The sequence below is a fragment of the Carcharodon carcharias genome, chromosome 10 (assembly GCF_017639515.1).
Source record: "Carcharodon carcharias isolate sCarCar2 chromosome 10, sCarCar2.pri, whole genome shotgun sequence".
Classification (NCBI taxonomy): Eukaryota; Metazoa; Chordata; class Chondrichthyes; order Lamniformes; family Lamnidae; genus Carcharodon; species Carcharodon carcharias.
Window position 1 is genome coordinate 93,930,310 of NC_054476.1, and position 15,631 is coordinate 93,945,940.

At 44.4% G+C, this 15,631-nt stretch overlaps 1 protein-coding gene across 2 annotated transcripts in view; it reads right to left on the reverse strand.

Annotated features, from left to right (window-relative positions):
* The window catches only part of LOC121283185 (AP-2 complex subunit alpha-2-like), a 133,986-nt gene that overhangs the window by 69,226 nt on the left and 49,129 nt on the right, over window positions 1-15,631 (reverse strand). For both annotated transcript variants that reach the window (XM_041197413.1, XM_041197414.1), the window contains exon 14: window positions 5,520-5,681. In XM_041197413.1, the coding sequence (XP_041053347.1) occupies window positions 5,520-5,681 (162 nt within the window). The remainder of the gene's footprint in view (window positions 1-5,519; window positions 5,682-15,631) is intronic.

The following is a 15,631-nucleotide window of genomic DNA, read 5'->3' on the forward strand; positions in this document are numbered from 1 at the left end:
AACTCCCTCTGTTTAAAAAAGAATAAACTGGTGAAGGATTTTTACAATTACAATGCAGAACAATAAAGTGCTCAAATTCACCAGTTTCCAAGGCTTGCATTTATACTTAAGAACATAATAAATAAGAGTAGGATTAAACAATATGGCCAATTGAGCCTACTCTGCCATTCAATGCCATCATATTATGCTCTTCTAAATGCATTGTTAACACTTCCTTAATAACAGATTCCATCCAGCATTTTCCTAACAACTGATGTTAGGCTAACTGGCCTCTAGTTCACTGCTTTCTGTCTCTCTCCTTTATGGAAAACTGGTGTAATATTTGTCAACTTCCAATCTAATGGGGCCATTCCTGAATCTAAAAAATTTGGGAAAACAATCGCTAGCACATCCACTATCTCTGCAGCTATCTCTTTTAGAACCCCAAAGGTGTAGGCATCAGGTTCTGGAGATTCATTGGATTTTAGTCCCTCAAGTTTCTCCAATACTTTATCTGTGCTGTTATTAATTTCCCTAATGTTCTCTCTATTTTTAGCTTCAAGGTCATCATTTATTTCTGGTATGGAACTCGTGTCTTCAACTGTGAAGGCAGACACAAAATATTTGTTCAATGCCACTGCCATTTCCTCATTCCCCATGATCATTTCTCCTGAATCTGCTTCTAAGGGAGCAACATTTACTTTAGCTACTCTCTTCCTTTTTGTATACTTATAAAATCTCTTACAATATGTTTTTACATTTCTGGCTAGTTTACTCTTATTCTAGTTTTTCCCTTTTTACCACCTTTTTGGTGCCCCTCTGTTGGTTTCTAAAACACTCCCAATCCTCAGACTTGCTACTGTTTTCTGCAACGTTATAAGCCTCTTCTTTTAATCTCATACTATCCTTAGTTTCCTGAGTGAGCGATGGGTGGGCCATCGTTGCTCAGTTTTTAATTTTCAATGGAAAGTATTTTTGGTGAACATTTTGAATTGTTTCTTTAAATGTTTCCCACTGTTCATTTACCTCCATACCTTTTAGTCTATTTACCCAGTTAACCTTAAGCCTGTTCTCTCCTCATACCTACGTAATTGGCTTTGTTTAAGTTTAAGATTTTTGTTTGTAATTGGAATATGCCACTTTCAAACTTAACATGGAATTGAATGGTATTATGTTCACTATTTCCCAGTGGATTTTTGGCTATGACATTACTAATTACCTCTGCTTCATTACCAATACCAGATCCAACATAGCTTTATTCCTAGCCAGTTCCACTACATCCTGCTCCAAAACACTGTCACAAAAACATTCTACAAACTCATCTTCTAGACCATTCTTGCCAATTTTATTGTATAAGGGATTAAACTTCCTCATAATTATTACATTTCCTTCATTACAGGCTCTAATAATTTCTTGTTTAATGCTCTGCCCAATGGTATAAATACTGTTGGCGAGCCTATAGACTACTCCCACCAGTGTTATCTGATTCTTGCTACTCCTAATTTCCACCCATACCGATTCTATTTCATGATCTTCAGAAGCCAGATCCTTTCTCATGCATGCCCTTATGTCATCCTTTAATATAAGGACTACCCCACCTCCTTTACTATTCATCCTTCCAAAACACTGTGTACCCTGGGATATTTATTTCCTAACCGAGATCATCTTGTAACCATGTGTCTGTAATAGTGAAAGATCTAAATCATTTACATCTATTTGTGCCATTAGTCCATCTATCATATTGCAGATGCTTTGTGCATTCAGATAAAGGGCATGTACTTTGATTTGTTTTATTTCTATTTCCTTCAATGACTTTATTCACTGATGTACATTTTTTGTTAAACTCTCTGTCCCTTCCTGTCTCACTCTGCTTGTCTTTATCCACATCACTATATTGTTGATACCTCAACCTTTCTCTTTAGATTTCTGAGTCTCCCTTCATCTAAACCCTCCCCACCCCCTCCCCCTTCTGTTAGTTTAAAGCCCTGTCCACATCACTAGTTATTCGATTGGCTAGGACACTGGTCCCAGCTCAGTTCAAGTGTAGCCCATACCAACAAAATAACTTACTCTTCCCCGAGTACTGATGCCAATGGCCCACAAATCGAAACTCCTTTTTCCCATGCCACTGTATGAGCCTCATGTTTAATTTTCTAATCTGTTTAACTCTACACCAATTGATGCGTGGCCCTAACTCCTCAGATCCTCTTGGTTGAACATCATTTCTGGTTCCCTTGGTAGAACATCATTTCTGGTTCTACCTATGCTATTGGTTCCCACATGGACCATTACAGCTGGATCCTCCCTCTCCTACTCTAAGTTCCTCTCCAGCTGCAAGGAGATGTCCTTAACCTTGGCACCAGGCAGGCAACACAACCTTCAGAGCTCGCTGAAGTAGCTGCAGAGAGCTGTATCTATCCCCTTGGCTATACTGTCTCCTATCACATACACATCCTCTTCGCTCCACCTATTTGAATGGCATCCTTCATCATGGCGCCATGATCAGTCCACTCATCCACCTTGCAGTCCTTCTCCTCATCCACACAGATAGCAAGCAGCTCATAACTGTTGGACAAAGTCAGGAGCTGAAGCTCCTCCATCACTACATGATGGATCCCCTTGCCTGCCTGTTACACCCTCCTGTTCCTCTTCAAATAGAGTCATGGGATCTCTAACATCCATGTGGACCACACAAACAGGCAGGTGGAGCCTCAATTTAGCGTTTCATTCAAAATACAGCATCCTTGGATCCCTCTCACATATTTCAAAGTATTTCACATATAATTAATCACTGGCATTAAGTAGGCAAGAATGGCAGCCAACTTGTACACAGTATGATCCTATAATCAGCAAAATTGTTGAATGGCCAAATCATGTGTTTCACGATGTCAATTAAGAGAGGAATGATGGCCAGGAGAAGGGGAAAGCTTCCTGTTCCTTTTCAAATAGTGCCACAGGATCTCTAACATCCATCTGGACTATGCAAACAAGTAGACGGGGCCTCAATTTAACATTTCATCCAAAAGGCAAAGCATCCAACAGTCCATCCCTCCCTCGACACTGCTCTGAGGTGTCAACTCAAGACCTGGAACGGGTTTCAAAGCACAATTTCAGGCTTAAGAAGCAAGAGTGCTACCAACTGAAAGGCTAACAGCTCATCTTATAGCGAACACAAAATAAGCACCATGCGTCACACAACTTGAACCATTTCCCAAGCACAAACTGGTATTCCTTGAAAATAGCTTCAAACAGGCAGTAGAGGGGAAGCCATTCCTGCTAGGATTAAATCCCTGTCAGTCACTGAAAAATTCACCCAGTAATAAAACTTGGAGAATCTCAAGAGTGATCAAACGTGCTCTGGGTCAAGGGAACTGGGAGTCTAAGTGGGGAGAGTGATGGTGAGAGAGGGTGAGATCTGCTCATAGCAGCCAATTCCAGAATCAGAAGCTCACAAGATCAAGACTGGGAGTTGTTCTAAGAACATAAGGAAAATCAGTTAAACAAGTTAACCACAAGCATAAAAGAGAGCAGAGTAAAGCTTGCATTATAAGATGTACAACCATATCTATTTAAGCCACAGAACAAATATCCGCCCTCACTCCTTCTCCTCCCTCCCAGAAACATGATAGGGTCCCCCTTGTCCTCACTTATCACCCCACCAGCCTCCGCATTCAAAGGATCATCCTCCGCCATTTCCACCAACTCCAGCATGATGCCACCACCAAACACATCTTCCCTTCACCCGCCTTATCGGCATTCCGTAGGGATCGCTCCCTCCGGGACACCCTGGTCCACTCCTCCATCACCCCCTACTCCTCAACCCCCTCCTATGGCACCACCCCATGCCCACACAAAAGATGCAACACCTGCCCCTTCACTTCCTCTCTCCTCACCGTCCAAGGACCCAAACACTCCTTTCAAGTGAAGTAGCATTTCACTTGCATTTCCCCCAAATTAGTCTACTGCATTCGTTGCTCCCAATGTGGTCTCCTCTACATTGGAGAGACCAAACGTAAACTGGGCGACCGCTTTGCAGAACACCTGCGGTCTGTCCGCAAGAATGACCCAAACCTCCCTGTCGCTTGCCATTTTAACACTCCACCCTGCTCTCTTGCCCACATGTCTGTCCTTGGCTTGCTGCATTGTTCCAGTGAAGCCCAACGCAAACTGGAGGAACAACACCTCATCTTCCGACTAGGCACTTTACAACCTTCCGGACTGAATATTGAATTCAACAACTTTAGGTCATGAGCTCCCTCCCCCATCCCCACCCCCTTTCTGTTTCCCCCTTCTTTTTTTTTTCCAATAAATTATAAAGATTTTCCTTTTCTCACCTATTTCCATTATTAAAAAAAAACCCACTAGAGCTATACCTTGAGTGCCCTACCATCCATTCTTAATTAGCACATTCGTTTAGATAATATCACCAACTTTAACTTTAACACCTATGTGTTCTATTGTACTATTGTCGTTGACATCTTTTGATGATCTGCTTCTATCACTGCTTGTTTGTCCCTACAACCACACCAACCCCCTCCACCTCTCTGTCTCTCTATCTCTCCGCCCCCCACACACACACCTTAAACCAGCTTATATTTCAGCTCTTTCCTGGACCCGAACTCAAGTTCTGTCGAAGGGTCATGAGGACTCGAAACGTCAACTCTTTTCTTCTCCGCCGATGCTGCCAAACCTGCTGAGTTTTTCCAGGTAATTCTGTTTTTGTTTTGGATTTCCAGCATCCGCAGTTTTTTTGTTTTTATATCACTCTATACTGTCCCATCAAATACTGCCAGGGCAGGTACAGCACAGGATTAGATACAGAGCAATGGCAAGCAACCAGAAACTTGGGGTCCTGTTTGTGGACTAAGCAGAGGTGTGCTGCAAAGCAGTCACCCAGTCTGCATTTGGTCTCCCTGGTACAGAGGAAAAGTTATGGCAAACCTTTCTAAAGCAATGATTTGCCTGAAGTGGGTATTTTGTCCAATTCTGGGTGTGAGGGTTTTGGAGAGGGTGCGGAAAAGATTTTACGAGAATGTTTTCAGGAACGAGGGATTTCAGTAATGTGGATTGAGTGGCGAAGCTGGGACTGTTTCCTTGGAGAAGAGAAGGTTAAGAGGAGATTTGATAGAGATATTCAAAATCATGAGGGTTATGGACAGAGTAGATAGGGAGAAACTGTTCCCATTGGTGGAAGGTCAAGAAACTAAGGACACAGATTGAAAGTGATTGGCAAAAGAATCAGATGCAACATGAGGAGATTATTTTTTGCAAAGCAAGTGGTTTTTGGATCTTAAATACGCTGCCTGGGAGCATGACAGATGCAGATTCGATCATGGCTTTCAAAAGGGAATTGGGTAATTACCCACAGAGAAAAAAATTGCAAGGCTACAGGGGAAAGGCAGAGGGGGAGTGGGACTAGTTAAGTGCTCCTGTAGAGAGCCAGCATGGATCCTACTGTGCTATAACAATTCTAATGATTCTACATATGAGAGCCCACTACTGCCTCACAGGCTGTCAATTATATTACATGAGGCACATACCAAGGTGTTCGCCACAGTGGGTTCAGAGTTGCCATTGACATTAGCATTCTGCTCCTTTTTAGCCTCTTCGAGGTCAGTGCTGGATCCCTTCTTCTTTTTCAGTTTGTTCAGGATCGAAGATTCTCTCTCAGGAAATGGCGGCATCTCTTCCAACACAGTTGCCTAGCAAGGATCAGATCAGTCAGCTCTAAGGACATTTGACTTCTGCAAACATGCTCACCAAATTACTGTGAAAACATAATAAAACTAATAAAGGTTAAAATACCAATTGGTAAACATTACACTAAGACTGGAATTCTTTCAGCTGATGTGATCTACTGAGCTCTGTATCACAAGGTTTGATCTCAGTCTATGCTGGAACAACAATCAGAATACTACAATTAGCTTTAGGACATGGACCCTGATCATTATACTGTGGAAGGTACCAAGTGAAAACACAGCTCCCTTCTTCCACTCGACTCCAACTCCAGCCTGTGTACCTGCTGCTTGCTGCCTAATTAGAGACTCTAGACAAAGCTATCACTGTTCATCCTGCAGCTCACTGTTCTCTGCTACTCAATCCCCAGTTTCAGTACTGACTCCAACTGCCCCCTCCCTATGACTCTCCAGTGCAGTCTTGGAACTTTCTGCTGCCAAGTGCAGTCCCAGGTCCCATAGTTCCTTCCCCTTCTAGCCCAGGTCCCACAGCTTACTCTACTCCTGGGGCACAGTGTGGTCATATTCATCCTCGGTTCATAACTGTGGGTTCAATACAACTAAATACTCTCTTGCATTTCCACTACTTGAGTAGCTAATGGCAGCCCTCCAGCCCCCAGCATATCCCCATCAATAGGACTGACACTCTGGAGTACGCATGAGACACATGAAAATCAGCAAAACGATCAGCAAGTCAGTCAGCAAGGGAATTAAAGGATCAGACCACAGTATCTATGAGAAACCGTGCCAAAAATAAAGGAAGGTTGGCGACTATAACCAGCATTGTGGTTATTTTACTGGGCTAGTAATCCAGAGGCCTGAATGCATATTCCAAGGTAACTGATGAATTTGAATTCAGTTAGTACAATAAAACAGGGATAAAAAGTTGGTAACAGAATAATGGAGACCACAAAACTGCTGAATTGGTGTAAAAACCCATCTGGTTCACGAATGCACTTTCGGAAAGAAACCTGCCACCTGCCCTGTATGTGTTGTCATGAGCATTTTGATCACAGACAATGGTTCATCTTCAAGGGCTAAGAACGTTCTGAAAAAGCACTGGGTGGAATTTGCCTATCCGTCAGTTTCATGGCAGGCAGGAGCAGAGAATCAAGTGGAGTGAGAAATTCCGAAACCCGCGGGTGTGAAAACAGTTTACAATGCTCCTGATGGAAGATTAACAGTGGGTCAGGTATCCCGCTGACTAGCGGTATGAATGCTATTTGCATTCATTCCAATCTCATGAATGCTCATTAAATTAGCTGTGCACTGGACTCATATGCTACCTTCCAATCTTGCTTCACACCAGTGGGAAATCTTGTTTGAAAAGAGTAGCGTGAAAAGAGAGAAATTAGACTTCACTTCACTCACCACTTTGAGATGAATGCAACATACATAGCCTACCTGCCACAGTGCTACTCCAGTTTTGTTGCAATACCAGACTAGAGTGCCAGACTGTTGCGGCTATAGGGTTGGTCTGCTCCCAGTGACTGCCTCTATAGTCACAAGGACACCACTGTGTAGTGGTACTCAGGCAGGTTCAACATTCAGACAAAGACCAGCATTGCGTCGGGAGGGGAGTTAAGGGGCGGTCTGCTCCAGACAAGTGCCGTCATCATCCTAAAGGACACCACAGTGCAGCGGTACTCGAGCAGGACTGAGCATTCCCACCGGGGTTGGGGGTTTGGGGATACAATGGCAAGGATGACAGGGAGGGCAAAGGGCTACGAAGGCTTTTGAAAGGGGTTAGGATGAGGGGGAACACATGATGGGAGTGCAAAGAGGCAGGGAGGCTTAGCAAGGGGTTGGAGGGGGAGGGGAATCAATGGAAGGCAGGGGGTAGGAAGACTTTTCAAGGGGGTGGAGGAGTAGGGGGAACAATAGCAGGCAGAGTGGAGACTGAGGGGTGGGAAGCTGGAACCCAACAAGAAAATGGGATACCTCGTGAATAGGAGGAGATGCACGCAGACTGTAGAATAGGAAAGAGGGGTGTTAGTGTGGCACAAGAGGTGTGTACATGGACACTCATGGGGGTGCGGTTGGGGAGGGAAACAATGTAGTCGTCAGTCATGAGTGCAATGGGGAACTCATTGAAAGTCAATGGTCTGGGGCTAGTAGGTCGGATGAATGCAGCTCCAACAACACTCAAGAAGCTCAATACCATCCAGGATGAAGCAACCCATTTGATTGGCAACACATCCACAAACATTCACTCCCTCCAGCACCGACACACAGTAATAGCATTGTGTACCATCTACAAGGTGCACTGCAGGAAATCACCAAAGGCTCCTTGGACAGTATCTTCCAAACCCACGACCATTACCATCCAAAAGGACAAGGGCTACAGATACATGGGAATACCACCACCTGGTAGTTCCCCTGCAAGTCACTCACTACCCTGACTTGGAAACATGTCTCCGTTCCTTCACTGTCGCTGGGTCAAAATCCAGGAACACCCTCCCTAACAGTACTGTGGGCGTACCTACAGCACATGGACTGAATTGGTTCTAGAAGGCAGCTTACCACCACCTTCTCAAGGCCAACTAGGGATGGGCTATAAATGCTGGCCCAGCGAGGGAAGCCACCACACCCCTTTCTGTCAACCCTATCTATGCCCCTCATAAGTTTATACACCTCATTCATGTCACCCCTCAATCTCCTCTGCTCCAGGGGAAATAACCCCAGTCTATGGTAGCTCTCCTCATAAGTCAAACTCTCCACCCAGCCAGCATCCTGGTCAGCGACTTCTGCACTCTCTCCACTCCAATCACATCCTGCCCGTGAAGCGCATTTCACAACTGCACGCAGAACTATAGTTGTGGCCTAGGCAGCATTTTCTGCAGTTGGAACATTATCTCCCTGCTCATATATTCTATGCCTTGGCTAATAAAGGCAAGTACGGCATTTGCGTTCTTAAATACCTTATGTACCTGTCCCACAACCTTAAGGGACCTGTCGACATGCACAGCAAGGTCCCTCTGATCCTCCTTACTTTCCACAGACCTACTGTTCATCGTGTATTCCCATGCTTTGTTTGTCCTGCCTAAGTGCATCACCTCACACTTATCCACATAACATTCCATTTGGCATTCACCAGCCCATCTGACTTGCCTGTCTATATCCGCCTGTAATGTAAGGCTTTCCTCCTCACTATTTGCCACCCCACCAATGTTCGTCTCCATAGGTTCTGGAAGGTTGTGCGCATAATGAGCCAGGGGAAAAGGGATGAAGTGTGTCACTGTGTGCACACTAACTGATCCACTGTCCTTGTTGTTCATTTCAGAATCATCAGAGCATGGCCTCCAGGTGGAACTGCAAATGCCCCCTCTCACATCTAAGGGCCCTCAAGTGTCACCTGCGTCACACCATTTCTGCGAGGCAGGCACCAGCGCAGATACTAGCACCTCAGTGGGCACTGGAACATTGGTTAGTGTCCCGGGGCACAGTGAAGAGGGCACTTCACAATCACTGGAGGAGATGGCAGAGTGCCGATGGCGCCAGCAGTCAGAGGACCGCAGGGGACCAGGCAGAAGTTCAGTGGGTGCCTGATGATGTACCTCTGGAGTCATCCGCAACGCAGCAGCTGCAGGAAAAGCGGCCAGGTATGCGGGAGCATCTGAGAGTGATACATGACGCTGTGCTCCACTTGGTGTCCATGGCGGAGAAGTCCACGCGGAGCATCACTGATGCAATAAGCCTCGTGGCAGAGCATCATGCTTCCTCCATGGAGAGAGTGGCAACTCTTGTGGAGAGGGGCCTCCAGGAGAACAATCAGGTCTTCCAGGGGTTATGCTCGGACCTGCAAGCCCTCACAACGCCAGTGGCCACAGCTGGTCAGTGCCTATGTGAGAGACGATGTGGGCTTCAAGCTTCCCAGCTCATTGCCCATCCATCGACGGTGAGCAGGGATGTGAGGCTACCTCACGTTGGTGCAGTAGCTGCCTGCCGTATCTGTAGGCTCCTCACACAGCGCTCCGGGTGAGGGCGGCAACTCCTCCGCCCCTCTCCCAGTGACCGCTTCATCAGGTGAGGCTGCGACGACTGAGGAGATACCAGCTGTGGAACTGGCGGATCCCTCCCAGGCAAGCCCAGCACAGGTTCCATGGGCCAGAGGACCACCGCCGAGGTCATCAAGGCCAACAGGAGAGCAGAGTCAGCAGCTGTCTTAGATGCTGCAGTCCACACAGGCAAGTTTAAAATACTTTCTCCAATAAATATCCCACAAAGCAAAGTGACGAGTCCACTAGGCCCTCTTATCCCGCCCATGGCTGAGGTTCATAGAAAAGTCTCTTACCTGCCTGCCCATTGCAACCCGAAGATCACTTGGGCACCTGAAAATCGCAGTCGATTGACGAATTAAGGGCCTTAACTAGCCCATTAATTAATGGCGGGCATGCATCGAACTTCATCGCATGCCCGTCCATCGAAATATCGCGATGATGCACGGTGATATTGGGACGCTCGTCCAGTGTCACCGCGCATCATTTTACATGCTGACGTGTGGGGCCTGCCCCCGACACGTCAAACAGAAAATTCTTCCCCGTGTCTCTTTTGCTTGGCCAAGTAGTTTAAATCAGGAGACTTTATAACAACCGAAGAGTACAGTTAAGAAATACACTTTTAAAAAAATTAACATCCAAATTAATTAATTAAATAGAATAGAAATGGCTGGGCAGGCAATGTGTTGCACCCATAGCATGTGAGAGGGGATGGAGGATTATCACAGAATCATAGAATTAGGAAAGACATTCTTCTGCTGAGGGACTTCGAGCTGGTGCGATGCACAGTGACCACATCTGCAGCAAGTGCTGTCTGATCGAGGAACTTTGACTTGGTTTATGAGCTGGGATCCCAGCTGCAGGCACTGTGACAAATCAGGAAGGGGGAGAGTTACCTGGACACTGTGTTTCAGGAGACAATCACACCACTTAGATTAATTACTTCAAATTTGGACCGTGGTCAGGGACACGAGGGTGTGACTGCAAGTGAGGCAGGTATGAGGATCCAGAATTTGCTTTGGAGGAGCCTCAGCTAGCGTCCCTGCCCAACAGGTACAAGGTCCTTTTGCCCGGTATTGACGAGGGCACAGTCTGCAGGGAGAATGAGCGAACTGACCACAGCACTGTGGTACAATGTGCCATTCAAGTTGGGGGAGAAAAGGGAAATGTACTAGTAATGGGGGATAGCATAGTTAGAGGAATAGATACAGTTCTCTGCAGCAAAGAGAGAGTCCCAAAGACTGTGATGCCTAGTGGCCAAGGTTAAGGACATCTCTTCTGGGCTAGAACGGAACTTGGGAGTGGGAGAGGAAGGGTCCAGCTGTCGTGGTTCACTTAGGTACCAATGACATAGGCAGGGCTAGGAAAGACGTTCTGCTGAGGGGCTACGAACAGCTCGGGGCGAAATTAAAAAGCAGAACCAAAAAGTAATAACCTCCAGATTACTACCTGAACCATGTGCAAATTGGCATAGGGTAAATAAGATTAGAGAGGTAAATGCGTGGTTCAAAGATTGGTGTGTGAAAAATGCATTCCGATTCATGGAGCACTGACACCAGTACTGGGGAAGGAGAGATCTGTTCCATTGGGACGGGCTTCATTTAAACCGTGCTGAGACCAGTGTTCTGGCGAATCGTATAGCTAGGGTTGTAGATAGAACTTCAAACTAATTGGGGGAGGGGGGTGGAGGGTTCTGTTGAAGGGAAGTTTAAAAAATCAAAAAGAAACAAGAGAGCAGAGGTGCAGGGTAGTGAAGAGGCGAATGATAATCAAAGTGTGACAGGAAGGGGCAGGAAATATAAGCAGAAGAGTGCAGCAGAAATTAGAATCAGAATGAGTAACAATGGTCAAAAGTCGAAGCGTAAGGCTCTTTATCCAAATGCACGCAACATTTGTAACAAGATAGATGAGTTGACGGCACCAATAGAAATAAATGAATATGGCTTGATTGCTACTATAGAGACTAAGTTGCAGGGTGACCAAGACCAGAAACTCAATATTCAAGGGTATTCGACATTTCACAAAAATAGGCAAAAAGGAAAAGGAGATGGGGTAGCTTTGTTAATAAAGGAAGGTATCAGGGCAGCGGTGAGTAGTGATATAGGTGCAATAGATCGTGATGTGGAACTAGTTGGGTGGAAATAAGGAATAGCAAGGGGAAGAAGTCACGGGTGGGGCTCGTCTATAGGCCCCCGAAGAGTTGCCTCACAGTTCGACAAAGTATAAATTGGGAAATAAAGGAGGTGGGTGAGAAAGGCGCTACAATTGTCCTGGTTGATTTTAATCTGCATACTGACTGGACAAATCAGATTGGCACAGTTAACATGGAAGACAAATTTGTAGAGTGCATCAGGGATTAGAGCAATACGATGCAGAACCTACCCTGGAACAGACTATTTTAGATCTAGTAATGTGTAATGAGGGGGGATTAATAAGAGATATCGCAATTAAGGATCCTCTAGGGGGTAGTGATCACAACATGGTAGAATTTCAAATTCAGTTTGAGGGCGAGCAACTTGGGTCTCAAGCCAGTGCCCTCAATTTAAATAATTACAATTACAGAGGTATGTAGAAAGAGTTGTCAAAAGAGGGCTGAGAAAATAGAGTAAGAGGAAGGTCAGTGGATGAGCAGTGGCAAACATATAAGCGGGTATTTCATTATGCTCAGCAAAAATTTATCCCGGTCAAAAACAATGCGATGAGAGGGTTGAACCACCTTGTGGTTAACACAGGTGTTAAACAGAGTATCTGAACAAACACTAAGGCATACAAAACGGCGAAAACTAGTGGTAGGCCAGAGGATTGGGAATTTTTTTAGGAACCAGCAACGGATGACTAAAAAGCTAATAAGAGGGAGAAATTTGATTATGAAAGTAAATTGGCAAGAAATATAAAAACAAACTGCAAGAGCTTCTACGGGTATATAAAAAGAAAGTGGCCAAAGAAAGCATGGAACCCTTGGAGGATGCGACTGGAAAATTGATAACGGGGAACAGGGAAGTGGCAGATAATTTAAACCAATATTTTGCATTGGTCTTCACAATGGAGGACACTATAAACGTCCCAAAGATATCAGATAATCAAAGAGCTAATGACAGGAAAGATCTTGTAACACTCTGCAACGAGGGGCAAAGTATTTGACAAACTCACGGGACTAAAGGCAGACAAGTTGCCAGGTCCTGATGGCCTGCATCCAAGGGTTTTAAAGGAAGTGACCGAAATATTCCAGAACTCACTGGATTCTGGGAGGGTCCCAGCAGATTGGAAAACTGCTACTGTGACGCCCCTGTTCAAGAAGGGAGGGAGACAAAAAGCAGGAAACTATAGGCCAGTCAGTCTAACATCTGTCATTGGGAAAATGCTAGAATCCATCATTAAGGAAGAAATAGCAGATTATTTGGAAAAGCTTAATACAATCAAACAGAGTCAACATGGTTTTGTGAAAGGGAAATCATGTTTGACAAATCTGCTAGAGCTCTTTGAAGATATAACAAGCAGAGTTGATAAAGAGGAACCAGAAGATGTAGTGTATTTGGATTTCTAGAAGGCATTCGATAATGTGCCACATAAAATTGGTTATTGCACAAGATAGGAGCGCACGGTATTGGGGGTAATGTATTAGCATGGATTGAGGATTGGTTAACACACAGAAGACAGAGTCGGGATTAATGGGTCTTTTACAGGTTGGAAAGACTTAACTAGTGGAGTGCCACAAGGATCAGTCCTAGGGCCTCAATTATTTCCTATCTATATTAATGACTTGGAGGAGGGGGCAGAGTTTATGTATCCAAACTTGCTGATGATACAAAAATAGGTCGGAGGGCATGTTGTGATAAGGACATAAAGAATCTGCATGGGGATATAGACAGGTTGAGCGGGCAAAAACTTAGCAGATGGAGTTTAATGTAGGGAAGTGTGAGGTCATGCACTTTGGTAGGAAGAATCAAAAGGCAGACTATTATTTAAATGGAGAGAGACTCCAAAAATGTGCAGCATAGAGAGATCTGGGTGTTCCTGTGCATGAAACACAAGAAGTTAGCATGCAAGTGCAACAAGTAATTAAGAAGGCAAATGGAATTTTGGCCTGTATTACTAGGAGGTCATTGTTTAAAAATAGGAAAGTCTTGTTACAACTGTAAAGGGTGTTGGTGAGGCAGCACCTGGAGTATTGTGTACAGTTGTGGTTCCCGTATTTAAGAAAGGATATACTGGCACTGAAGGCAGTCCAAAAGAGGTTCACCAAGCTGATTCCTAGGATGAAGGGGTTGACTTATCAAGAATGGCTAAACAGGTTAGGCCTTTATTCATTAGAGTTTAGAAGGATGAGGGGTGATCTTATTGAAACGTACAAGATTCTGAGGGGGCTTGACAAGCTTGATGTTGAGAAGATGTTTTCACTAGTGGAGGTACCTTGAACTAGGGGACATGTTACAGAATAAGGGGACACTCATTTAAAACTGAGGTGCAAAGAAATTTTTTCTCTCAGGGGGTAGTGAATGTCTGGAATTCTCTACCCCAGAGTATTTAAAGAGGAGGTGGATCAATTTTTGAAATATTGAGGAGTTGAGGGTTATAAGGAGCTGGCACAAAAGAGCAGTTGAGGCCTGAGGGAGATCAGCCATGATCGCATTGAATGGCGGGGCAGGCTTGAGGGGCCGAATGGCCTACTCCTGCTCCTATTTCTTATGTTATGTTAACCACTGGACATTGTTTTCTTACAATTTACGCTCAGCCCTTACGTCTCATTTTCACCCACTACTCTCTCCAAAATCTTTTGCAGTTTTTCTTCAGAGTCCACAATAACAGCAGTATCATCAACATATTATTAAAGTTGCAACTTCCAACTAATAATCCAGGAAGTTCTTTAATCTAAGAATATTTTCACGATACAAATTAATAAATCTGAGGAGAAAACACACCCGTCTGATCCCTCTTTCAATCTTCTCAAAATCGCTTAGATCATCCTCAACTTTTACAGCTACAGCTTGTTCCGAATAAAGATTTACCACTCTAAGATCTTAGCTATCAGGGTCAAGAGACCTGAAGATGCTCACTAGTTCTTCATGTTTCATCTGATCAAGTGTCTTACGATGATCAATCAATAAAACACATGCATACATCTTTTTTCATCTTTTTTGGCCATAACATCTTTGTGACCAAGGTCAAGAGACTTGAACATGCTCATCAGTTCTTCATGTTTCATCTTACTACAATCATTAAAACACATGGTTACATCTTTTTTCATCTCAATGGCTCTTTCTGATAGCATGTATACCATAAAGATAGTATTTCTTGTTCCTCTATCTTCTACAAAATCACATTGAAGAGCTAAGATTTCTGGTTTTATCTTGCTCCTGACCCTATTCACCAATACTTGAAGAAGGATCTTAGTAATGTGACTCAGGCTGACGGTACGATGGAATTCACATTCAATTGCTCTGGGCTTCTTAGGGAGCACAATAAATATTCATTTACTTTAGTCATAAACTTCATTAAAGATGAGAGTCTGTTTGTCTATTCCAAAGTTATCTAAACTTTTAATTTGCTTGATCGGCTATTTCATCTGGGCCTTTGGTTTTACTGTTTTTCATCTTATTTTTTGCTGGTTTTACTTCGTTTTTCATGATCTTTGCACCATCACATTGAATTTAATCATGTCAAGATCACTGTTAGATAAATGCTCTAAGCAGGTTATCTCAGTCTGGTTCATTACTAAATCTAGCATAGCCTGCCCTGGTGCTGGAACTAGAACATATTGCTCCAACTATCTTGAATCTATTCAGGAAATGTATTAGGGGTCGAGAAGGGAGGCAGGGTGGAGCATAGGGAGCCAAGCAGGGTCCAGTGGAAGAAGTTGAAGGAATGGCACAGATTAGTGAAAGGGAGAGGGGGAACAGGGAGAGGATGCTGGGTCAGCAA